At 40.4% G+C, this 27,338-nt stretch overlaps 1 protein-coding gene across 6 annotated transcripts in view; it reads left to right on the top strand.

Annotated features, from left to right (window-relative positions):
• DCAF5 (DDB1 and CUL4 associated factor 5) overlaps positions 1-27,338 on the top strand; it is a 107,163-nt gene that overhangs the window by 70,721 nt on the left and 9,104 nt on the right. For 5 of the 6 annotated variants that reach the window (XM_006932940.5, XM_045060122.1, XM_019833199.3 and 2 more), the window contains 2 exons: positions 7,980-8,046; positions 24,879-25,006. In XM_006932940.5, coding sequence (XP_006933002.1) covers positions 7,980-8,046; positions 24,879-25,006 — 195 coding nt within the window. Of the gene's footprint in view, positions 1-7,979; positions 8,047-24,878; positions 25,007-27,338 lie in introns of those variants that run through there. The other variant, XR_006599736.1, reaches the window with a different exon arrangement.

Genomic DNA, 27,338 nt, shown 5'->3' with positions numbered 1-27,338 from the left:
AGAGAGAGGGAGACACAAAATTGGAAATAGGCTCCAGGCTCTGAGCTGTCAGCACAGAGCCGGACGCGGGGCTCGAACTCACAGACCGCGAGATCATGACCTGAGCTGAAGTCAGACGCTCAACCGACTGAGCCACCCAGGCGCCCCAATTTCTTTAAATGTTTATTTATTTTTGAGAGAGAAAGAGACAGAGCGTGAGCAGGGCAGAGAGAGAGGGAGACACAGAATCTGAAGCAGGTTCCAGGCTCCAGGCTGTTAGCACAAAGCCCGACGTGGGGTCAAACTCACAAACCATGAGATCATGACCCAAGCTGAAGTCAGACACTTAACCGACTGAGCCACCCAGGTGCCCCTATAGCTTATCCTTTTTTAAGGGGTTATGTGCTGCTGAACCTTTCTGTTATCTAGGCCAGAAGCCTTTATTGCAGGTCAGCTTCAGATTCAACACCAGAATCCCTGGGTAAGAATGGCAGATACTATTTGAAATTAGATATCAAGGTAAAAAGGAAAAGAGAGAGAGAGAGAGAAAAACCCATGCCTTCAGTTTCACCACTTGAGGCGATGTTCAATTTTCTGGTTAATTCAAATAATTATTATGTTTCTACGTTTGGGTATAAATTGTAAACTTTGGGTTTTTTGGTACTGATTGGTGTTGATACTATTTGGTCTTTGCTTTCTTGCTCGTTTTTCCTTGCACCCCACAACAAATATTTAAATATTTGTGGGAGAAAGCCAATCAAGACCTACAGTGTCCATTTGTCCTCTTAAGGACTGTCTATTAACAGGGCCTTAGTTGGAGGCTCCAGTCCGACTCCAGGAGGAGGTGGGCCCTTCCAACACAGCCTTAGAAGAGGGGAACGTTTCCAACTTCCCTGATGATGTTAAACGTATCTCTGCACTCAGCCCACTTGAAATAATCTTGTATTCCTGCGAGGCTTTAAAAAAAAGAAGAAGAAGAAGAGCTCTTTTGGCTACCATATGTTTTAAATTAGTTCAGAACTCCATCCCCTCTCCTGGAGTACTCTTCTCCCGATACTCCTATAACTTGGCTCTCTCACTTCCTTCAGAGCTCTGCTTAAAATGCCATGTTATCAGAGAGGCCTTCTGTGACCACTGTATATAAAACAGAAATAACAAACTCCCAGTACTCCCTCCCTATATGTCCTAACCTCCTGTTTAATCTTTCTTTTTTTTTAATAACTTGATTTTTATTTATTAAAAAAATTTTTTTTTAACTTTTTACTTACTTTTGAGAGACAGAGCATGAGCAGGGAAGGGGAAGAGAGAGAGGGAGACAGAATCTGAAGCAGGCTCCAGGCTCTGAGTTGTCAGCACAGAGCCCAACATGGGGCTTGAACCCACAAACTGTGAGATGACCTGAGCTGGAGTCGGTGCCACCCAGGCACCCCTAATTTTTCTTTATAACACTTACCATCATCAGATACATACATACATATGTGAATATATATGTATATATTTTTTTAATATATTCTTATCTTTTTTTTCCTCTACCCATTGTCCTCTCACATGCATATAATTTTTTCTGTCCCCGTCCAATAAAATGCAAGCTTCATGAGGGCAGGGACAGCATCTTTTTTGACCAATTCTGTATTTCTTTCCTTGGAACAGTGCCCAACACATAGTAGACATTGGGTAAATATTTGTTTAATGAATAAAGGATGAACTCATTTTTATTTCAGTCTCCCACAGTCAGCAGTATCCCAGGCAGCCAATTTTTAATGCTGGAAGGGGCCCAGCAGACAACCATGAAATGCCATAAATGAATTCCAGGGCAGTTTTGTGATTCCAGTGTGTGAACACTTAAACGGTCTGACTAGACGGCAGTGGGTCAAGACCCCCGCCTTGGAAATCATCCCAAGCTGTTCCCTTGTGATGGTTCCAAGAGGAAGAGAGGGTCAGGAGTTGCCCTTATCCCTGAGGGGAAGCCTGTACATTGTATGCATTTTCTACATATTTTAGGAGCTGTCATACTAAATCCAAGAGGCCTTAACTCTGTGGGAGTTTTCTTCCTTCTAAGGCAGTCTTCTGAGTCAGCATTCTGTCTGGGAGTCCCTTTTACCTGGTCATGACTTTCCCTGCTGAATAGCTGAACAAATAGGCAAGCACTGATCCTTCACTATGAAATAGTAAACCTCGGATAAGCCCGGCCTTGTCTCACTTTTTTTTCACCTTTTCTTAATATTTGTTGCTTGTTTAGTTTGAGAAAGGTTGGGAGGGGGGGCAAGGGAGCAGGAAGTCTATAAAGTCTTATAGCCTCTTTTAAACATAGAGCATGAAATGAGATGTTGAGTAATAGATAAGTTTCATGCCATATATATATATATATATATATGTATGTACATGCACACACACAAATAGTGGACATTTCTTTTATGTTCTGTCTCCGCATGTGTCTTATTTTGTGTTCCAGTTTTAGGTGCACATAATTTATTTGGAAATGTAGGAAATAGTAGAGGAATGGAGAAGGAAGATAGGGAAAGGACGAGTGGTTTAGCGAGCCAGCTACAACTGTGGGCAGTTGGAGTTCGATCCTGAGGGGAGAGTGTATTGAACATATATTTCAGAGTTATTTCACCTGGGAACAAGGAAGCTGGAATATTGATACACCAACTCCCATCCGTCATTGGTTGAGTGCTGCTTCTGAGAAGTGTTCATTCACCAGAACAACCTGCAGCCTCCTAGGCTTTGGCTTAGATAACCGGTTGGAGATCAGGTAGAGTACATGCAGCAATAAGGCCTGAGGGATATGAGCAGGGCATCAAGGATTGAGCTATGCCATACTTCCTGTTACTGCTGAAACAGCACCCATTACTTTACCTTTGCTCCTTCCTTTCACCTTTTCACATCTTTACCCAAGGCCAGCTCAGTGCTCAAATCTATCTTGCTTTGCCTCTTGTGAATCACCAGTCATCTTATTTCTCATAATGGCACCTAGTGATTTCTACTTCATGGAATGGTAGTCATGTACCTACATGTATGTTTTCTACCTCATTTAAGCTCCTTGGGAACCCAGGTATTACCTTACATATCTTTGTAAGCCCCAGAGTATCTGGCACAGAAATGCTTCGTTAGTGTGTAATCAATGAATCTTTACCTCTAACTAGTAGGTAGTTTTGCAAACAGGCTTGAGAGGAAAGCCCTTGGGCTACTGAATTCCCGCTTCCTAATTTTAACAAGGAAAATGTTATAAACTACAGGGAGTTAGTTACTGGATGAATCCTAAAGTCAGGGCAACAAGGATTCACTTTTTTCTTGTTTTAAGGAAACTTTTTAAAAGTGTATACTTTAGTAGCATTAAGTATATTCACATCATTGTGTAACCATCTCCACCATCCATCTCCAGAAGTTTTTTATCTTCCCAAACTGAAATTCCATACCCATTTAACAGCAGCAGCTCCCCACTCCTCCTTCCCTCCAGTCCTTGGAAACTACCATTCTACTTTCTGTCTCAATGAATCCGACTACCCTGGGCACCTCATAAGTGGAATCATACAGTATTTATGTTTTTGTGATTGGCTTATTTCACTTAGCAAGTTCAAGATTCATCCATGTTACAGCACAAGTCAGAATTTCCTTCCTTTTTGAGATTGAATAATGTTCCATTGTATGTATTAACCACATTTTTTATACATTGATGGACACTTGGGTTGCTTCCACCTCTTGGCTAATGTGATAATGCTGCTGTGAACACAGGTGTACAAATATCTCTTAGAGATCCTCTTTTGAATTCTTTGGATATTTTCCCAGAAGTGGAATTGCTGGATCGTGCAGTAATTTTAATCATGTTTGAATTTTTTGAGGAACTACTTGCTGTTTTTATTTTATTTTATTTTTTTAATTTATATCCAAATTCGTTAGCATATAGTGCAACAATGATTTCAGGAGTAGATTCCCTATAATGCCCCCTACCCATTTAGCCCATTCCCCCTCCCACAACCACTCCAGTAACCCTCTGTTTGTTCTCCATATTTAAGAGTCTGTTATGTTTTGTCCCCCTCCCTGTTTTTACATTATTTTTGCTTCCCTTCCCTTATGTTCATCTGTTCTGTGTCCTCATATGAGTGAAGCCATATGATATTTGTCTTTCTCTGACTAATTTTGCTTAGCTATTTTTTTTTTTGTATTAGCTATCCTAATGAGTGTAAGGCAGTATCTTATTTGGTTTCAATATGCATTTTCCCTAATGATTAGTGATGTTGAGTATCTTTTCATGTGTTTATTGGCCATTTGTATATGACCATTATATATTTTTTTCTTTTGGAGAAATGTCTATTCAAGTCCTTTGCCCATTTTTAAAATCAAGTTGTTTTTTAATGTTGTTAAGGAAACTTTTTAATTGAAGTCTTATAAGATTAGTCTTTGAGTGTCCTTGTCTTGAGCATATTTCTGTAATGACTTGTCAAGTAACCATAAGCCAGCAGCTTAGGGACTTTTAGCTCTGATCTGATTTCTACCATTCCTTCCAGAGTAATAATAGAATCTTAGAATTAAATGAGCTTCAGAGAGTGTCTTAGTCTGTTATGGCTGCTATAAGAAAACAGCACAGACTGGGTGGCTTATAAAAGACAGGAATTTCTTTCTCACAGTTCTGGAAGCTCAAAGTCCAAGATCAGGGTCCAAGACCAGCAAGGGTTCTGGTGAAGGCCCTCTTCTGGGTTGCAGACTGTGGACTTCTCTGTGTGTCCTCACATAGTGGAAGGCAGCTTGAGACATATGTTGGGTCTCTATTAAGAGTGCTAATTCTGTTCATGAAGGGTCTACCCTCATGATCTAATCACTTCCCAAAGGCCCCACCTCCTGATACCATTACATTGGGCATTAGGATTTCAACATGTGAATTTGGTGGGGGAACATTAACATTCAGACAATAACAGAGAGCAACCAGATGAGGAAACTGGACCCATTTCTTTTTCCACTGTGCCCTGGGCTACATGACCTAGCCCCTGTGGGTAGCATTTGTTTTATCTTTAAACATGCCTTTCTTTGCCTCCTTTCTCATATTCCTACAGGTATTTTGAAGACTGCTGAATTGATTTTTAATTATTGTAAAGTATTTACATTAGGCATGAGGTTGTGTGTAATTTGAACTTAACAGTTTTTGGAATTGTTCACACTGTCATTTTTAAGTAAGAAGTTTTCTTTAGAAAACTATAGGCCTTTCTTTTTCTGGGGAGATAAGGAGATGAGACCAAAAGGCAAGAAGTAATGCTGACTTCAACTTAAAGTAATATACTTTTGTTCATCTTTGCAAGTAAATGAGCAGTCAGATTTGCTGACTTGTTCCTGTTAGGCAATGTTAGACAATGCTTTTATAAGTCCTAATTAGAATCAATCTGGTTCAGTGTCCTATCTGAGATGAAGTAATTTGGAGCTGCCACATAAAAGGGGATTGCTTATGCCCCTGGCACTAATTCATGGCTGGGTTGGCAATGGCTTCCTGTTCAAAGATGTCAGTTGACAGCAGGGAAGTTTAGGATGCTTACCATTGCAAAAAAAGATCTCTGGGAAGCTCCTAATTTTTTTTCTGCATTAAAAGGGTTTTTTTTTTTTTAATTCTGATAAAAATACATATAACATAGCAATCACTATGGAAATTATATGGAGGCTCTTTGAAAAATTAAAAATAGAATTACCATATGATACAGTAATTCCACTACTTAGTGTTTGCTCAAGGAAAATGAAAAGATATATGCACCCCTATGTTTATTGCAGCAATATTTACAATAGCCAAGCTACGGAAGCAACCCAAGTATACATTGATAGATGAATAGATTAAGAAAGTGTGTGTGTGTGTGTGTGTGTGTAATGGAATATTAGTCATAAAAAAGAATGAGATCTTGCCACTTGCAACAATGTGGATAGTCTTAAAGGGTATTATGTTAAGTGAAATAAGTCAGAGGCAAATACCATATGATTTCACTTATATGTGTAATATAAAAACAAAAATAAAAACCAGAAACAGACCCATAAATACAGAAAACAAACTGGTGGTTTCCAGGGAGAGGCACAAATTTCCAGTTTTAAAATAAGTTAAAGGGTGCCTGGGTGGCTCAGGCATCAGGTTAGGCGTCTGACTTCAGCTCAGGTCATGATCTCGCAGTTTGTGGGTTCAAGCCCCATGTCAGGCTCTGTGCTGACAGCTTGCTCAGAGCCCGTCTGCTCCGGATTCTCTCTCCCTTTCTCTCTGTCCTTCCCCCCCACACACTCTGTCTCTGTATCTCTCAAAAATAAATAAACATTAAAAAAATAATTAAAAAAAATAAGTTCAGTCATGGAGATGAAAAGTATGGCATGGGGAATATAGTCAATAATATTTTGATGGCATATGCTGACAGATGGTAACTACACTTATCATGGTGAGCATTGAGTAATGTGTAGAATTGTCAAGTCACTATGTTGTACACCTGAAACTAATATAACATTGTATGTCAACTATGCTTCATAATAAAAATTTTAAATAAATATATATATATATATATATACACATATACATACACACACACATACATATGCACATAACATAAAACTTTCCATTGTAATCATTTTTAAGTGTGCAATTCTGTGGCATTAACTACATTCACATTGGTGTGTACCATCACCACTGTCCATTTCTAGAACTTGTTCATTCCAAACTGAAACTCCATACCCGTTTAACAGTAGCTCCCCATTCCTCCCTTCCCCCCCATTCCTTGGCAACTACCATTCTACATTCTGTCTCTATGACTTTGACTACTCTAGGTACCTCATAAGTTGAACTATACAATATTTGTCTTCTTGTACCTGGCTTATTTCACTTAGCGTAATGCCTTCAAGATTCATCCATGTTGTAGCATGTATCAGGATTTTCTTTTCAAGGCTGAATAATAGTCCGTTGAATGTATATACCACATTTTATTCATCCATTCATCCATTGATGGACATTTAGATCTTTTCCACATTTTGACTATCATAAACATTCTTCTGTGAACATTGGTGTACAGATAGCTCAAGTTCCTGCTTTCAGTTCTTTGATATATACCTAGGAGTGGAACTGCTAAGTCATATGGCAGTTCTATGATTAACTTTTTGAGAAACCTCCATATGGTGTTCCATAGTGGCTGCACCATTTATTCCCACTAGCAGTGCATAGGTTTTCAATTTCACCACATCCTTGCCCAACACTTGTTTTCTGGGGGGTTTTGGTAATAGCCATCCCAATGACTGTGAAGTGGTATCTCACTGTGGTTTTGCTTTTCATTTCCCTAATGATTAGTGATGCTGAGCATCTTTTCATGTGCTTCTTAGGCATTTATATGTTTTCTTTGAAGAAATGTCTGTTCCAGTCCTTTACCCATTTTTGAATTAGGTTGTTTGGTTGTGGCTGAATTTTATCCAATGAGCCTTTTAATTGGCAAATACTTTTTTTTTAATCTTTATTTATCTTTGAGAAAGAGAGCTAACGAGCAGGGGAGGAACAGAGAGGGAGACACAGAATCTGAAGCAAGCTCCAGGCTCTGAGCTGTCAGCACAGCTGACCTGACGCAGGGCACAAACCTATGAACAGGAAGTTCATGACCTGAGCCGAAGTTGGATGATTAACTGGCTGAGCCACCCAGGTGCCCCTTATTGGCAGACACTTTAAAGAGGGTATTTGTTGCATGATGCCTTATGAATATATGCCCATTTGTCTTATTTATTTAAAAAAATCTCACTTGGGCGGCTCAGTCGGTTGAGCATCCAACTCTTGATCTCGGTTCAGGTCATAATCTCATGGTTTGTGATACCGAGCCCCACATTATCATGGAGCTGCTTGGGATTCTCTCTCTTCCTCTCTCTCGCTGCATCTCCCCGGCTCCTACCCTCTCTCTCTCAAAATAAATAAATAAACTTAAAAAATAAAGTAAAAAGAATCTTTGTACACATAGGTAGATGTATATCAATATGTAAATAATAAATATATATATTTTTTATCCCAACAGTATATCCTTTCAGGCTCTGATGACTTTAACCTGTATATGTGGAGAATTCCTGCAGATCCAGAAGCAGGTGAGTATATCCTTAGTGTGAACCTACTTAGTGTTGGCTCTACTGACCTTTGGCATGCTGTACCCTGAAAGGACTGATCTGTAGCAATAGAGGATGATATTTCTCTTTTAAGAGAATAAGCTTATCAGAAAAGCAACCAAAGGAAACTAGCATAAAAATTAGAAGCCAGATTTCACTCTAACCTTCATACAGATCCTTACTGACATAGTGATGCTCAGATTTTTTTCCTCCTAAGAACTTTTCTTTAGACTTCATAGATTTCCATTATGTCCATTTTCACACCTGTAATATTTTTATCTTGCTTTTACATGCTTTTTCTTAATTATCCATCTGCACATTCCTGTTTGTTATGTACAAAGAGTTGTTAGGGCCTCTTCCTTTCCTTTGGCCTCCCTGGTGATGTCAAGTAAAGGGAAACTTTCTTTGTTGATGGATAGGCTCACTCCCTGGATTTGGCTGACCACAGATATCAAAGAAATTAGGAAGAAATATTTCTGCATTTTCTCTAGATGTATTCTGAAAAACACCTGCAGCTTTCCATAAATTTGGATCTAGGCCATCTGTGCTTTCAAACAGCATGGATTGTTCTTCATTCTTGATAATAGTGTCCTCGGCTCAGTTGAGTCTTACACTGGTTGCTTCCTACTGGTAGGAAAATGTCTATTTTTTATTCTCAAGGACAGCTCAATATAGCCATCTGCTCCAGTGATACATGGCATCAAACTGGAAAATGGCCATTAGGAAAGTAATAGGAGACTAAGCCAAGTGTAGTACATAAAATTTGTCTAGTGCTCAGAGTTTAGGGAAGTTGTTGGCTTGCCCATTACTAAATTAACAATATTGTTACCAAGTATCTGCCTTTCAAAACTTGTTGAAGCCTACTTTTGATGTAACTATTCTGTTACTGTGGTCTGGTTACTAAACAAGTTGCAAAAGGCCTTTTTTCCCTTCTGGAATTTGGAAAGCATGAGGGAAGCAGCTTACCTGTGAAGCACGACCAGATGGGACAGCAGCAGTCTATCTGAACCAAAGCGGTATTCTAGCTCTAGAGGTAGTTCTGTAGTAGGTCTCCTACCCCCCTAATCTTCTAGATTGATTAGCTGAGAAATAATCTTTGGGCCTAATTTTATCTTTTACCTGATCTAAAAAAGCTCTTAATTATTAAGTCAATGTGACTTTTAAAATAGAAAGTGGACAACCCCCTTCCTGTGGTACTGTTCTCTGGAATCTTTTTCATGTTTGTATAAAGAGAGAACAGAGAAGATTTAACAATGGTAGTCTAGGTTTTTTTCCTCTCCTAGCTAATTTTTGCACTGATTTAGGGTATGGGCCACAATTAGGCTGACTTTTGTTTTTTTAGAGGGAGAGAGAGAGAGAGTGTGTGAGCACACACAAGTAGGGGAGAGGCAGAAGGAGCAAGAGAGAATCCTAAGCAGGCTTTCACTTGGCGTGGAGTCTGACGTAGGGCTCAATCCCACAGTTCTAGGATCATGACTTGATCCAAAATCAAGAGTCGGACACTCAACCGACCAAGCCACCCAGGCACCCCAAGCTGACTTTTTAAGTATAGATACCTATCCAGTCTTGGAGTTGGCAGGGACCTGATAGCTGATTTAGGATTCCAATATTAAAACCAGGATATGGATACCTAGACTTTCCAAGTATTTTTATAGGCACAGCTGCTTTAAAAGAATTCAGTTCTAAATTCTCAAATTCCATGTGTATTCTTTCGTAAAATCAGTATTCCTAAGAAAGTACCCATTCTCCTTCCCCACTTCCCCCTTTCCCTTCTACTTTAGAAAACAAAACAAAACACCCAGAAAACCTTTCAGAAATTTACTCCATAAATTTCTGACCATTTGAACCCTAGAACATTGTGTATTGCTGTGAGGTATATAAACCTCCAAGTTGCAAAAATATATTAGGCTGAAATGGGGGGGGGGTGTAGGTAATGTGGCAATATTATTTCAAGGAGGAAAAAAGAATAATGTAAATTTTCTATTAAAAAAGGACTTATGGGACACCTGGGTGGCTCAGTCGGGTAAGCGTCCAACTTCGGGTCAGGTCATGATTTCTCATTTCGTGAATTGGAGCCCTGCATCAGGCTCTCTGCTGTCAGAGCCCACTTCGGATCATCTGTACCCCCAACCTCCCTGCCCCTCCCCTGCTCGCACATGCACGCACACTCTCTTTCTCTCTCTTAAAAATGAACAAACATTTGTTTTTAAAAAAGGATTTGTAGGACTAGATCCAGCAGAGGAAGCAGTAGGTAGCTCCTGCCATAAAGGTGTCAGAGAGCTGCGACAACAAAGCGTGCTAGAAGAACTCAAATTCTGGAGAAGGAAGAGCCCTTCCTAGCCGAGCAGAAAGTGCTGACCTTTGTCTTTCCTAGGCACATCTGGGCGGAGGCTGCAGATTGGGCTGCCTCAGGCAGGCTGCTGGGGGTCAGAAGAAATCAGAATTTGCAATGACCACATGGGTTGATATGACAGAGTACAATCTAGGAGTGCCTCAAACCCATGGCCATTCTTCCCCGTAGGACTTTTGCTGAGTGCTGGGGTTGTCCTGGGAGCTAGGGGGCTGGGCTGGAGAGGCCAAATTCAGTTCCCACCTTAACACAGCATTTTGGAGGCAAAAGATCCCTAGTGGGAGGGGCCTGCTCCACTGGGCATTTGCCAGATTGTGAACCTGCACAGGAAAGGAGGATAAAGAGCTAAGCTTAAAATCTCCAAAGGACAGAACATTCAGAACAGCGGACAACAGAGACTTGTCAGACTCCCCATTAAAAGCCCAGGAGGCTTACACTTGAGAATGAGGCTGGACCAGAAAGGCTGAATGAGATCGTGCAATCTTCTGGTGCTTAGGACACAGACTCCAATTAGAGGAAGGCATCCTGCCACATATACCCTCCAGGTCTTGCCTTTGAGACCTCTGAAACCAGAAGTAGACTTATTTCTACTAAAGAAGCAACCCAGCCCTGACCTAGTTCCTCTTGATTAGATTGAGGATGATCAGCCCCTTACCTTATTTTCTATAGAGTGGAATGGGTGTGGAGGAAATCAGCTTTAGTCTGTTAGTCTTCTTGGGCTGCTATAACAAAATCCCACAAAATGGGTGACTTTAAGAGCAGAAATGTATTTTCTCTCACAGTTCTGGAGGTTAGAAGTCCAAGGTCAAGATGCTGGCAAGTTTGATTTCTCCTGAGGCTTCTCTTCTTGGCTTGCAAATGACCACCTTCTCACTGTGTTCTCACATGGCCTTTTCTCTGTGCACACACATTACTGGTGTCCCTCCTTTTTATGAGGACACCAGTCCTATTGGAGTAGAGTCCTACCCTTATGACTCCATGTAACTTTAATGACTTCCTTAAAAGCCTTATATCCAAATACAGTCACATTGGGAATTAGGGCTTCAACATTTGTATCTGGGGGAGACATTTCAGTCCATAGCAGTCTCTATGGTTGTCTCTCCCTCCCCCCCCCCACACACACAGTGTCCAGCATACAGTAAAAAAATTATGAGGCATAAAAATGTGGCCACTAATAAAGAGGGAAAAAATAATAGGAGCCAACCCACAAAATTATCCATATGTTGAAGCTAACAGATAAAGACCTTAAATATTATAAGTGTGATAAAGAAAATAGAAGAAACATGGAGAATCTCAATGGAGAATTGGAATCTATTTAGAAAACAATTATGTAGACATTCTAAAACTGAAAACTGTATCTAAAACTAAGAATGCACTAGGTGGATTTAACCTACAGTGGACAGGCTTGTGAATAGAAGGCAGGTCAATAAAAAATATCAAAGGTCAGTGAGAACAGAGAATGGAAAGAGCAGAACAGTGTAAGAGACAAGTGGAACACAGATGATCTAGCATATATGAAATTGAAGTCCCAGAAATATAAGAGAGAAAATGAAGCAGAAACAATATATGAAGAGGTAATAGCTAAAAGAATTTCCCCAAACAAATGAAATATACTAATTCTCAGATTCAAGAAACTCAGTAATCACAAACAGGATAAATACAACACACTTAGGCACATCATAAGTCAAACTCTTGAAAACAAAAGATGATGAGAAACCAAAAGCAACCTAAGAAAATGTACAAATCACTTATAAATGAGCAACAATAAGAGTGATGGCCAAATTATGGAAGTCATAATATAATAGAATGACATCTCTAAAGTGCTTAGAGAATTAAAATCTGCCAACCCAGAATTCTATATCCAGGGAAAATATCTACGAAAAATGTAGGTTTAATAAAGACATGTTTGCAAAGAAATTATAGAATTTTAATGTAATCACTTACAGGCTTCAATGAATTAATGCATCTAAATACTGAGCATTGACAGGTGCCAACATCATAAAAAGAAAAGCAATTAGACATTGTGTGCCTCCTGATAAAAGAGTACAATACTACTAATAGGCTTGCCAAATAAAACAACTCTGAATAAAACCTCAGGATCCAGCTTTCAGTTTGCAGGAAGCACAGAGGACAGAGGAGCAAATCGTGCTATGGTGTGAGGATACCATCCACAAAACCCAGACTGTCAGAAACGATAGGTCAAATGGCCTGTTTTCTCCAATAAATACATTCTAATGAGAAAAAGAGCGGATGGACAGGAGGAAACCTATTGTTTAAGAAATGTAAAAGACATATTAAATAAAACAAAAACCAGGCAAAACTGAAGTTTTAGAAATGTACACTTGGATGCATAAAATTATTAACAATGCAGAGAGGTGATTAATATAGCAATCAGGATAATAGTTGATTAAGGGGGTGGGAAAGGGTTATAATTGGAATGAGGCACATGGGGCATGAAAATGGCCAGAAAATATTCCAAGTTTTGACCTGGATGTTGGTTATAAGGGTGTTCAACTTTATGAATCTCCACTTTTTGTGCTATTTTCTAGATATTTTTTTAATTCCTCAAGAAAAAAAGAAAAATTAATTAATACGAATCAAAGAATAAATCACAATAGAAATACAATTTTCTCAACTAAATAAAGATGAAAACATGAGATCCCAGCATTCATCCCATGAACACTGCATGGATATTTGGCCAGATCAGTGGTCTATAAAATTTTCTGTTCACATACCCAACCCCACAATCATTTTTTCTTGACTTATAACTTACATATATTTAAGTACACTTTTATTGAGGAATAACTTAAAACCTCTGCCAGGATATCCATCATGATAAAGTGCTTGTTCCCCCAGGGTAATGCCAGTGACTAGAAAGTTCTTCCATAAGTCTTACTCTGTTTCCTGGTAGTTTCTTGAGTGCTGGCTTAATGAGAATGGCCCTTCTTCCTCTTCATAGCTTTTTACTCATTTGAAGGTAGCACTCATGTCCTCTTCTAGATCTTCTCCAGAGATAGCACCCCCCATGTTTAGTTTAGCAGTTCTTCAAAGAGATGATGTTTGTTTTCTTTGCTATACTGATTTCTCGCCTCTGGATTTGTTCTACCTCTGTTTAAGGGTTCACTGAATAAGCTCAACAGATGAAGTCTGACCAGAGAAAATCTTGGCTCCTTGATATTTAGTGTGCTACCAGGTGTTTCAGGAAATACACTCGGGATCACTCAAGCTGTTTTTGGAGGCCCCAGAACCCGTGATCTGCTCATACTTAGAGTTGGCTAGGAACTCTGTGGTTTCCACATGGGCTGTGGTTGGCCCTGGATTCCCATCCTTTACTTGATGCTTGGGTTTCTTTGTACACAAGTGAAGAATAGGACGTTATGATTACCTTTCTTGTTGGATTCGCTAACTGGTAACGGAGGGGTTTGTTTTCTCTGTATTGCCCTTCAACATTAGTCTATCACAATAAGTCTGCCCCTTTGATCATTGTCTTGCTTTGTGTGTAAGCACCTTTGTGCATTATTTTTTGTGAACCTTGGCTCATTTAGCGAATGCAGCCTTCCTGCCACTCTTCTGACAACCCACCCACATTCTTTTCTTTTCCCTTGTTCATATATCTTTCCTTTTCCTTTCTATTCTTTTTATTCTTTCTTCATAACTTTCACTATTTTTATAAGTACTTCTTTTTATCAAAATAATACAGGTACATATTTTTAAGTCAAATAATATTACAAAACTTTTTTCTTTTTTTTTTTTTAAACACAACAGTTCCTTTCTTTTCCTGTAACTCCTGATATCTTTGAATTTTCAATATTGGACATTCTCTATTGACTTTCTGCTCTTGAAACCAGCTACTTTCCCCGAATGGGAATCTTTGAGCTAGTGGTATTTGCTTGGTAGTTAAGCCATGATTCTAAGAGCCAAGTAGGAGAATAGAGCTATGGCTCTCACAGATCTATCCCACAGATTTGTATTTAATCCCACCCCGAGGTCTCTGCCTGTGTGGGGAATGGGCAGTTTCCTGGCCATGTGTGCTCAGAGGGGAGCATAATGGTATAACTGCCTCTTTATACAGGCTCTCAACTCCTCCTGTTTTGAGCCCTACTCTTAAACCCGGCTTCAGGGATATTTAGAACACCTCATTTTTATATGTAACCTCTCTATTTAAATGTTGGCAATGAATTTGTAACTTTAAAAACATTCAGCAGTGTTCGGCAAGCCAAGCATAGTATATGAGGTAGATGCAGCCTGTGGGTTCTAGCTTTGAATGCTCAGATGACAAAAAGTCTGAGGGGAAATTCCTACTTTAATCTATGGCCTCTTTGATTTAAACAAAATATGGATGAGGCCGAGCTCACTCACTCTATGCATGCCTGCCTGCCAGTTGAACAGAAGATACTAAGGCAGGCTAATATGGGGAAACTGCCTTGCTTATATGCCTTAATAAGACAAGCCATCAGCACTTAACGCATGCCTACTGTATGCTTTGCAGGGCATACCAAATGCTGAGAGAACTAGTGGAGAGCAGTCCTGAGTGTGAGCCAAAAGCAAGGGCATCCTTTTCTTCTCCACTCTCCTGTTCACAAAGACTGAAAATCACTGGGGGAACTCCAGTTCCAAACTCCAAAGAGCTGAAATGTATTTATTATATAAATGGTACTGATTTAACAAATTGGCTAAGTAATCTGCTTAAGGCTTCCCAGTAGGCTGAGGAAATCATTTTGAGATGTAAGACCTAATACCCACCATAAAACTAGCTACCTGGCAAGAGTAGGCTGTTTTTTACTTGATATCAAATAACTCATTTTCACTGAGAACAAACTGAGGGTTGAGGGGGGATGGGAGGGAGGGTAGGGTGGGTGATGGGCATTGAGGAGGGCACCTTTTGGGATGAGCACTGGGTATTGTATGGAAACCAATTTGACAATTTCATATTAAAAAAAAATAACTCATTTTCTAGAAATCTTTCTAAAAATTAGAGGAATGAGTAGAACTGGGAATTCTGCTGTGGCAAAGAACAGGCCCATCAGAATGTTTTGCTCTTCTGAAGTACATAGGAAGAGCATCTTTTTTATGTGGTCATTCTGAAGCTAAAATAAACAGACCAACAGTTATGTATAGAGCCAGTGTGGTTTATTGGAAAAAGCATTAGGCTTAAAATCATACCTGGATTCAAGTCCAGTGCTGCCACTAACTGGCTAATTGAGTTACCTTACAGCAATTGTCTGAGCGTTAGTTTCTTCTGTAAAAATCCTTCTCCTCCCATGAAATGATTTAACAGTTTTGGGAGCTCTCTGAAAACTATGCGTTTCAAATGTAAGACATTGTTACTGCTATGTATATTAAGATACTAGCTCCCTAGTAACTTAGGTATGGAAGTAATGAAGTTTGGCAACATGTGGTGGAGGTGGGTGTCTCTGGAAAATCTTCATATTACTTTCTCCTTCCCTTTCCCCTAATTCTTGCTGTAAAGATCTTTAGGGTTTTCACAGATAGAGTTGCTTCCCTTGAGATATGCCTCTATGCTAAGACCTTACTATTTATGGAAAGAAGCATAATGTAATAGAGTTGGTAGGCCTGTGTTTGAACACCTGATCCATTTGTCTTCTGGATTAGCCTTTGGAAAAATTGTTTAACCGTGCCAAACTTATTTCTTCATCTGTAAAGGAAGAATATTAGCAATATAAACAGTACAACCGTAGTAATAATATCTACCTTCTTAGGGATATTGTTGAGGGTTATTCAATAGCTACTCTTTAATGATATTTCTCGTGAAGAAAGCTTTCTCCCTTTTAACTTTTCTCTGAGAAACTCCTTAGAATCCAAGACATTGCCTTCCTCTGGTGCCCTTGTGAATGGCCATTTGAGTTGTTCTTGCATGTGCTTGAATCAAGAGGGTTGCTCTTGATTCATCAGTAGTTGAAGAGGGGGAAAGCTCTATGACAGATTTTTCCCTGAATAGAGGGGAAAAACATGCAGTTTCACTGCCCAGTTGCTGCAGCCACCCCCACGGCCAGCAGGCCACGGATGTAGGCTGGAAACAGCTGTACGTGCATTTTCACAGGCCCTGCATATGTGTGCGTGCTCTTGTCTCTCCTCCTTTTTCTAGACATGCGTTCACTCTCAGTGGGTTAGGCCTGGGCATCTGCTTCTTCCTCCCTTGTAGCTGGAAGACAACTGTTTTAATTGGTCACGAGTAGTTGGTTGCAAACGCATGTGAAGTACAGACGATGAAAGAGGAACTAGTATAAACTGACTTTTTGCGCAGTTAAGCACTGCAGTCTGTGGGGTTCTTGGAGCTTTTCTGACAGCACTGGCTGTCCTCGTCTGGCTGTTTTTAAACTCCTAGGTGGTTAGGTGCCTCCCCACGAGGCAGCCACTGCTCTCTGTATTGTCAGGACCCTGATTGTACTTCTTATGGTTTGTTTGAAACTTAGAGACTCAGGGAGTGTTCACTCAGGCCTTTTGGAATTACTGAGGTTATTTGAACAACCCTTTTAGCTATAGCACGGAAAGAAGTAGTCCCTTGCCCCTCAGAGCAGTAACATCTTAATTCTACCAGTGGTGTCAGGAATGAAATAGATTAATTGCCTCAACAGATACTCCCCAAAATTATTATTTTGGTAATAATAGCTTTAGCTTCCCCCTCCAAGGCTTGTTCCTTGGAGAAGATGATGAGGGGATTTACTTCAATTTGTTCACTTCCTAAGTATCCGAACATAAGACATTATGCAAAGCACTACAGGTGATTGAAAGAATAAATACTTTCTTGGCTGCAAAGAACTTCCAGTCTGAGAAAGATGAGAAAAGGGTGTGTGTGTGAACACACTTAATTTAAAAGAGGGTTCCAAAGCCCATAGAAAAGATCATTAAAGGAGTCTTGAAGAGATGTGGAGGATCAGTAAAGTTTTCATGGAATTAGCATTTCAGAGGATTGTGAAGCATAAGGAAGAGTTAGCCCCTTTATTTCCCCATTCTTACTATTGTACAACTGCCGTAAAAGAAACATCCAACACCGACAAAGGGAAGATGGAGAAACACTTGATAATCCACACATTGGGTGATGGAGCCCACTAACAAAGATTAGGTCTTGTCCAGTATACTTATATTCCACAGGCACATCTTTTCATTCATTTGACAAATGTTTATTGACAACCTACTCTACGCAGGCACTGTTCTAAAGTGTTGGGATATACAGCAAAGGAACAAAAGATCCCTGCCATCATGGAGCTTATACTCTACCAAGAGAAGCAAACCATAAACAGTAGACACAGTAGGGGCACCTGGCTGGCTCAGTCGAAGGAACGTGCAATTCTTGATCTGGCGATCGTGGATAAGCCCCACACTGAGTGTAGAGATTACTTAAATAAATAAATAAACTAAAAAAAAAAACAGTAGACACAGTAAATTATGTCTAAAAAGTTAGAAGTGCTATGGAAAATAAATAGAGTGGAATAAGGAGGATAGGAAGTGGTATGGAGGGGGCAGGGAAATGTAATTTTTTTTAGATGGGATGTTCAGTATAGACCTCTTTGAGGAGATCCCGTTTGAGCAAAACTTCAAAGTGGTAAGGCAGTTAGCCATGCAGAAATCTGGGGGAAGAGTATTTTAGGTAGAACTAGTGCAAAGTTCTGAAGCGAAACTGTGCCTCGTGTGTTTGAGAAACAACAAGGAAATCAATGTGTTGAAGCAGAGTGAGGGAGGGGGGGAATAGTAGGGGTTGAAGTCACAGAGGTAAGTGGGGCACAGGGAGTGTCCCTATAGGCTGTTACTGTGGGTGAAACGGGGGAGCCATTAGAGAATTCTGAGCAGAGGAGTGACCCAATCCAGCTTATTTTAACGGCATCGCTCTAGCTGCTGAGTTGAGGATAGATGGTGGGAGTGGGGCTGCCAAAGATAGGAGTGAGGACTGGTAGGAGTCTCACATAACACAGGTGACTGGTGATGGTGGCTTGAGCCAAGGTAATAGAGGTTACAGTCTAGCTGTGTTTTGAAGGGAAATGCATCAGGATTTCCTGATAGATTTGCCAAGGGAAGAGGGGAAGCAGGTAGCATTTGAGATGTCTCTTAAACATCCAGGTAGAGATAGATATTGAACAGTTTGGATATAGAGGTATGAAATTCTAGAGTTTGAGAGAACGTTCTGGACTAGAGATAAAAATTTGAGTTATGGTCATATGTAGGTTGTATTTAAAGCCATAAGACTGGATGAAATCACCAAACAGGTGAGCATACCTAGTCAAAAGAAGGAGAGCAAAGGCCGAACCCTAAGGCATTCAAGTGTTAAGAAGTCAGGGAGAGGATGGGGCGCCTGGGTGGCTCAGTCAGCTAAGCATCTGACTTCAGCTCAGGTCTTGATCTCATGGTTCGTGGGTTCGAGCCCTGTGCTGACAGCTCAGAGCCTGGAGCCTGCTTCAGATTCTGTGTTCCCCTGCCCCTTCCCCACTCACGCTCTGTCTCCCTGTCTCTCTTTTTCAAAAATAAATAATAAACATTAAAAAAATAAACAGTGAAAAAAATTAAAAAAAAAAAAGTCAGCGAGAGAAGCCAAAAAGGAAACCAACAAGGAGTGACCAATGAAGTAGCAGGAAAACCAAGAGATGGTGATCCTAGGAAGGCAGTGAAGAAAGGAGAGGTAACTACGCTGGATCTTGCTGACAGGTCGAATACGCAGGATGAGGACTGAATGAAACCTTTGGATTCTCTGGTGACTATCACCAAGCCCAAGTCTTCTTGCTTAGGAAAGGACTAGGTAATTCCAGAGATTTGATTTCCATTATATCATTTGAATGATCACTTACCTGATTTTTCAACTTCTCTCCTCCCCCGCACCCCCCCCCCAAAATAGTACCACTCCTTTAAGTATTTGCTCATCGTCTTGCCCCATCAGTACATTCTGCAGGATTTTGTTTAATATTCCAACCTAGAGCCTACCAGATAAAGTTATCACATGAAATGCTACAAGCTTTTCATTTACTGTAATCTGTCATTTTTACCTGAATATTGAGGGTTTTTTTTTATACCACTCTTAACAGTATTCTCAGGGCACCTGTGTGGCTCAGTTGGTTGAGGGTCCCACTCTTGATTTCGGCTCAGGTCATGATCTCACAGTTTGTGAGTTCAAGCCTCACTGCCAGTGCGGAGCCTGCTTGGGATTTTTTCCCCCTCTCTTTGCCCCTCCCCACTTGTGCTGTCTCTGCCTCTCAAAATAAATAAAGACCCTAAGAAAAAACTAAAAACAAACAAAAAACCCACAATATTTTCCTGGGGAACCTGGCTGGTTCAGTCAGAAGAGCATGCAACTCTTGATCTCTGGATCATGAGTTGAAGCCCCATGATGGGTATAGAGATTACTGAAAAAAAAAAAATTAATTAAAACTTAAAAAAAATTTTTAAGCATTTATTTTTGAGAAGATAGAGACAGCGTGAACAGGGGAGGGGCGGAGAGACGGGGAGACACCAGATTCAAAGCAGGATCCAGGTTCTGAGCTGTCAGCACAGAGCCCCATGCAGGGTTCAAACTCACGAACCGTGAGATCATGACCTGAGCTGAAGTCAGATGCTTAACCGATTCTCTCTCTCTGCCCCTCCTCTGCCTGTGTTTTTTTGCTCTCTCTCAAAATAAATAACTAAACCTAAAAAAATTTTTTAAGCCAACAATATTCTCCACTAGTTTCAATTGAACCATTTGTTAAGTCCTTTTTTTTTAACGTTTTATTTATTTTTGAGAGACAGAGTGCAAGTGGGGGAGGGGCAGAGAAAGAGGGAAACACAGAATCTGAAGCAGGCTCCAGGCTCTGAGCTGTCAGCACAGAGCCTGACACAGGGCTCAAACCCACGAACCGTGAGATCATGACCTGAGCTGAAGTTGGAAGCTTAACCAACTGAGCCACCCAGGAGCCCCTGTTGAGCCCTTATCTGTCCAGTCCTCTTATTACTATGTTGGATGTGTCAGCATAAATCTTAGAAGATCGAGGATATTTACTGTGTTCATGGGGGTCAATACTCTATTGCTTGGAAATGCAAATTTATCTCCTGCCATCTTAATTTCTTATCTTCCATCAGCCCCTTACAGTCATCTGGTCTTTGTTCCTGGTTCCTCACTACCACTTTCACACTTCACCATCCCTAATCTCAGTGTTACCCATTGTTTCTCCTTCCCATTCTCACAAAAGAGTTTGTCCTACCCATTAATTAATAGAAGGGGGGAAAAATCCAAAAACTCTGACAAGAAAATTAATACTGGTATTTTATCCAGGTTGATTTGGGATTTATTTCATTACAACATACTTAAGTGTCCTGTTCTATAGCCCCAAGTGCCACTGAAGACCTCTTCCCAATGTGATTGATAAATTGCTGTTAGACTAAATCATCAAGAAATCTTGACCAGGTTGCTTTTACCTTTTGAGTTGAAAGCATAGTCATTCTTAGAGGATTTTGTTGAAACAAATAAAATTGACAAACAGAAGTAACTGAAGTTGGCAAGAAATGGGAATGTTGTCCTGACCCTTGAAAGTCCTAAGGGGACAAATCTCTGGCTGAATGTTGTAGGAAGAGGAGCATAGGTAAGGAAGGGGGAATGAGGGCCTATACACTTAGCGCCTTGTCTTCTCTGGAGGGACGCTTGGCTTTGGCATTTTAGAAAGGTCTTTATCAGGGTTCTAAGTAAGGTATTTTCTCTGAGTCCCTTGTGTTTCTTGGAATCTTGCTAAGATAGTCAGTTACTGATACTGGAATCTTATGAGAGGCCCACTCCTTTTCTTTTCTAAACTCTTGCAGTAAAATAGGTAAAGCCTATTTATAGCCTTCTTCACCTCCCTGGCATCCCTTCTGAACCAAAGGAAAGATGGAGATATAGCAACTTTGGCCTTGACTTAAAAAAAAAAAACAAAAAAACAAAAAAACCTACAGAATGATGCCAACATGTTTGGTTGGGCCAGACAGAGCAGATGGCCCAGCACAATGATCGTTGGTTTGTACAGAAGTGTATAAACAAATGACAGCTCAAAAATGAGTAAGGTGGCTCTTCCCGGGTATGTGCTTTTTCATTGGTATCCATTATTAGTGATTAGGTCTTGACTCAGCTCATGGGGTGAGGTTGACCCTCACCAGTCCCGTCACCACAGTCTTAGAAATGATCCTGAAGGGAGAATGTGTAGATTATGTAGTTCTTAGAAAAAAATATTCCCTGCCTGACTCCTGCCAACTTGATCCTGCTATTGACAGGCATGGTCTGGCTAGGTAATGGAGAGGGGAGACCCCAAGTTTTTACTGATAGTAGCATCTTGACCTTAGCCATTTCAGAATGAAGAAATCTTATTTATACAAATCTCCAGGACTGATAAAAATTTATTCTCTAAAAATCATTGTATCTAACTATACACCATCAGCTATATTCAATCATTCAAACCTGGAAACCAGGAGGACTATCGAGAACCTCCCTGAAACCCATTCATTTTTCTGATTTTGTGTACACAGCCTTGGATACCTTAAACACATGGCAGCCATAATTCTTCCTGTATCTGTTTTTACCATCAGTCTCTTGGTTCTATGGATTTCCTCTTTTTCAGATTTCCTAGGTATCAGTTTGGGTGGGAAGAAGGAGAGAAGATCTGTATTAAAATTGCTGGCGTGCCTGGGTGGCTCAGTCGGTTAAGCATCTGACTCTTGGTTTCAGCTCAGGTCAGGATCTTACAGTTTTGTGAGTTTGAGCCCCCATGTCAGGAGTGTGGAGCCTGCTTGGGATTCTCTTTCTGCCTCTCTCTCTCTGCCCTTCCCCTACTTGCGATATATGTGTTTCTCTCAAAATAAATAAATAAACTTAAAAAAAATTGCTGCCAAGAAGAGAAATCAGATGAGGTCACATAGCATGGAAGAGCAATAGAAAGTTTTCCCGTGGTCTCAATTTACAGATGTGGGTACCCTTTCACTTATTCTGCAAGTCCAAAAGTTACTGTAATTGTATTCCAAATAACCTTTAACAGATTAAGATCAGTTTGGTTGATAAAATTTAGTTCTGTGGTAGTTGATTCTTAAAGACATGAGATGCTCTATCTGTCCTCCTTTGGTGGTATTTATTCTAGAGTTGCCCTCTCCTGAAACACTGTCCATTCAACAAGTGCTTACTAAGCAGGTACTTTTTGGTTCAGGCATTGCGCCCCCAGTTCTAGGTACGCAAGAGAGCCAGTTCTTCTTTCGTGAACTATTCAGTGTTGGCAATGTCTTATGGTGATACTATGGAGCTTGTACTCAGGATGCCATTGGATAGAGTCTACCCCTTCCCCTTTCTTAAGTTGATGACTTATAAAAAAAAAAAAAAACCAACCCATATGATAACTGCCAGAAAGATTTAGAAAGATTTTATGAGCTTCAGACTCCATCCCTATTCAAATCCTTTCATCTCTTAAAGGCCACTGTTACAGTGGAAAGGATATTGGGTGTTATAGCCAAACAGGCTCTGGTTCATATCCTGACTCTGCCATTTACTAGCTGTATGGTTAGGAAGAAATCACTCACATTCTCTGAGTCATTTAAATTACTTTTCTTGGAGGCAGTAGGATTAAATAAGAGATCCGTACTAGGTTTAACCCAAAGATTCTTTGCTAAGTGACTACCCCAGCACAGGTATGGGTAGAATTCAGAAGAAAACCATGAATGGGAATGCTACTTTTTGAATCAACCTTATATTAAGAAAAAAAAAATCCAAGGGAAATCTTTGGGGGGTGGTAAGATCCCTATGTTGAGACGACTGGTTTAGATTCCCATGGATCTCTTGTCCTTAATTTTCTCAAGTTTATTTTTATTTTGATTAGGCTCAAGTTACCTTCCCCTCCTCCCACTCCACTCTAGGAACCCAGTACACTCAGGCTGCCTAGGGATTCCCATCATGGCAGCCTACTTTAGTGCTTAACCTTTCCTGATCCGTGAAAACACATTTATTCTATGGTCTAGTCACTCTCCAAGGTTTATTAGCAAACTTGATGATGTTGGGTTGAGATATGGATAACTTTAAGTATATTATACATCCTGGATAATTCAGACACTAATAATGTCAACTATGGTGGGAAAATTAGGCAAAGGACGTTTTTGTCACTTACCAAGTAGAATAAGCACCTAGTGCTAGTTAAGTGGGCACTACCAAGGAACAGATCAATGCAGTCTGAAAACTCTCACTGTCATAAAAAAGATACATATGTACATGGCAATAAAGAGGGATATCTTCCATGAGTCACAAGAGGAATTGTGTCAGGAGGCCAAAAGCAGAAGAAGACACCTTCTCCAGAACCAGATTATGTCTAGAGAAGGGATATTGTTCCTAGTCATTGTCCCCCTAGGACACTGAGATGAGAAATGTCTAGAATGAATGTTTAAACAAGGTGGAGTTGGGAGTGGGGTGGAAGTATGTGAAGCCAAGGCTGCCTACTGATTGATACTTTGTGCCCTAGTGGTGCCAAGCTCCTGGTAGGGGCTACGATGGTATTCATTGCTTAGATAAACAGACACTTATTTGTTTGTGTCTGAACGCATCACATTTTGCCAGTTGGCTGGGGACACAGGTTGGCTTATGTGTACTAAGCTGTTGATGGTTGCTCAGAAGCGACCTTGTTTAGAACATGGATGTGTATGTTGTGTGTGATGCCCTTACCAGTGAAGTTGAACCTTTGAGATTATTTCAAGTGTATAAATGATGACATCTTCATCTGTGTTATATGTTCCAGGCCTCTGGTGCTTTTCTCAGTCACTGAAGAAGAAAGCCTACAGGACGGTCCTTAAAATACAGCTTTCTATTAGTGGCCTCTTGATTTTAATCCATATGTGACGGTTTTAAGGCCCTTACTCTAATTCACTTCTTAGTACCTGGTCCCTTCCTATTATGGAAGTGGCCCAGATCTCCTTTCTTTATCCCTAACTCTCCCCATTATCAGGGTAATAAAAGGATTTTTTTCCATTATTTTCCCCGTGGTTTTCATATGTTTGTTTTGTTTGCTACCTTCATCATAGAAATTGAGGGCAAGTAGATGAGAGATTTTTCTGTGCATTTAAGTAATTATATGCTTCTGGTTCTGCATGTCCCTGGCTCAGCTGCCTAACTGTTCCCAAGTAGTTCAGTCTCATTTTGCTCATGACTGGCCTTTTCTAAGGTAACACTTGGGTTCTATCTTGGGGATCAAAAACTTGAGAAATGTTTTAGGTGCCTGTGGCTTCATTGACAATGGAATTGCAGGGGGTGGGCGTGGGCAATGCTTACAGGCTAAATAAAGGCTCTTGGTAAGAGCACATATGCTGAGAGAATATTTCATCTTCCCTCTTTCCATAGCAACTTTATCTGTAAGATTAAGCATTCTGCTGATGGCATAGTTAATAAAAAATCTTGGCTCCAGTTCAGAACTGTTTGTCTGCCATTACTGGAACCTCTTTACTTTGCTCCATTTCATCATTTGATTTTTGTTTCCTTCTGTCTTCCCAGGTGGCATTGGTAGGGTGGTCAACGGAGCCTTCATGGTGCTGAAAGGGCATCGGTCTATTGTTAACCAGGTCCGATTTAACCCTCACACCTACATGATCTGCTCTTCTGGCGTAGAAAAGATTATCAAGGTGAGGCATCTTTCCCTTCTAACTGTTTTAAACAAATTATTATAATTCATAATGGGAAGAAACTAGAACAATATATATAGGACCTCATATCTAAACATACTAAAGGTCTATCAAAATTCTCAATTATTTTGGGACACTTGGCTGGCTCAGTCAGTAGAGCATACGACTTTTGATCTTGGGGTTGTGAGTTCAAGCCCCACGTTGGACACAGATTACTTTTAAAAACCTCTCGATTATTTTCACATGCTACAAAATACTGAAAAATTGATATTAAAAAGAGTGGTTTAAAACCCTCCTTTCAGGACCTCTTTTAAAAATAGTCACCAGGCTTTGAAACTAGATGCCATTTGTATGCCACTCCATTGCCGATAGCTTTTGATCTGGAGTCTGATGAGTTCTGTTTTCCAAACCTCATCTGGAAGCCACCGTCCCCTCAGTTACTCGGGTGCACTTTGCATTAGTTGCTATGCTAATATGGCACAGACATAACTAAGTGACTGCCAGAAGCATAGCTAAATTGTCTCAGAACATATCAAAAACCACTGCATGTGGTTGTGATTGAAGCTAAACACTTGCATTAGTTGCACATCGACTCAATGAACTGAACCCAGCCAAGGAATGTATCTGGAACCTGCAACCAAGAGACCAAGCCTGGCCTGTGTCCACAGAAGGACATCACTCACATTCCAGTAGTTAGTAACCCTTTTCCACATTGGAGAAAATGAAGGTTTGGGGCAAATGATAAATTCTTCAGGACTCATTGATAACTTGATTTTTAAGTAAGGATGGATGATAATCCCCCCAAAAGATAAAACTCCTCATATTTTATCCTAAAATGACATTGAAAACCAGTTTTCATTTTCTTCTCTTCTTTCCTCCTTCCTTCCTTTTTTCCTCCCATCCTCCCTCTCTTTTTCCCTTTCCTTTTCTTTTTCTTTTTCTTTTTCTTTAACTATTCAAGTTATATCTGAGCAAGGGAAGTTGTCAGAAATGTAATGTTGGAGTATGGGTCGTATTTTTATTTATCCTTAATCCAACTTCCTTTATTTAAGTTTTGTTGGTCCTATGGATCAGGACTGACTTTCATGATTGCACATATTTTTCCACAGACCTGGAGCAGGACTTCTGGATCATTTTTATGGACTTTTTCTTTTTATAGATGATGAGATTTAAATGATAAACTACCCATCTGGGGTTAATTACACAGCTGATTAGTGGTAGTTAGGATAGAGCCCTGTTTCTTGTTCTTCCCAATGTCCTGTCACACTCCCATGCTGGTGGAAGGCAGCAGGCAGCCAGAGGCCCCTGCTAGAGGTGGTCATCTTAAGAGTCCTTCACTGAGCAGTTGTGGAGTTGGCTCTGTCCCTTGAATTGCTTTCTCTTCTCCTTTGGCCGATGACTAATGGGTTGGCACAGTAGCATGGCCTCTCTCGGCCTGGTGACGTCATTCTCTTTCTCAGAGCCCAGCTTGGACATCTCCTTTAGAAGAGAGATTCCTGTTTGGCTATGTACTCTGGGATGCTTCTGTACTTAGTCTCCCCATTTATTGTTTAGTCAACTGGAGGCCTTACCCTAAAGGTCATGTTTGGAAACTAGCCAAGTTCTCAGAGGAGAAAGAGAAGAAAATGTTTTCTCTGGGAGGTTATCCAGACTTAACTATGGAACTCACTGCTTCCAGGTTCCCATGGGGTCTGAATGCTGCCCTACCAAGAGGCCTGATTAGCCATTTGAAACCTTAAGTCAACACAACTGGTGCCCTTGAACAGTTATTTGAGTCTGTTTCCCATCTGTCAAGTAAGGATGCTAACAGTGACTTGCCATCCAGGAGTGCCTTGTGAATTACCTGTGGCTGACAATTTCTGACTATTTTAATAAGTGTCACTTTCCTGTTTGCTATTTCTGAGAGGACCAATGGCCCCAAGAGCATAATGTTTTAGCCCCGTCTGAGCTCTTTTTTCTCTCCACTTCACCTTCTCCCTTGTCCTTTACTGCTGCCTTTTTAACTCAGAGTAGAATCCCTGCTGTCAGGGCCAACCTCTTCTCACCCATAACAGTTTTCTAACTCCCTGAATGTCCACACTGAGCAAATGAGGGGGTTTGTTTTGTATTTAAACACAGAGGGGCAAGATAGGACAAATGCTGACATTTTTTTCCCTCAAAGACCAGTATTCATTTATTCAATTATGATACTTGTGACATTTATGATATACCTGTGTATGCCATTTGTGCTAGGGCCTATGGGGAACATAAAGGAAAAAAAAGGTAACGCAGGTCCCCCAGGAATTGATGACCCAGTAGGAGAGACAAGAAGTAAAGATAATGAAGAAATGCA

The sequence above is a fragment of the Felis catus genome, chromosome B3 (genome assembly GCF_018350175.1).
Source record: "Felis catus isolate Fca126 chromosome B3, F.catus_Fca126_mat1.0, whole genome shotgun sequence".
In the NCBI taxonomy this organism is placed as follows: Eukaryota; Metazoa; Chordata; class Mammalia; order Carnivora; family Felidae; genus Felis; species Felis catus.
This window is presented reverse-complemented; position numbering and strand designations above follow the sequence as displayed.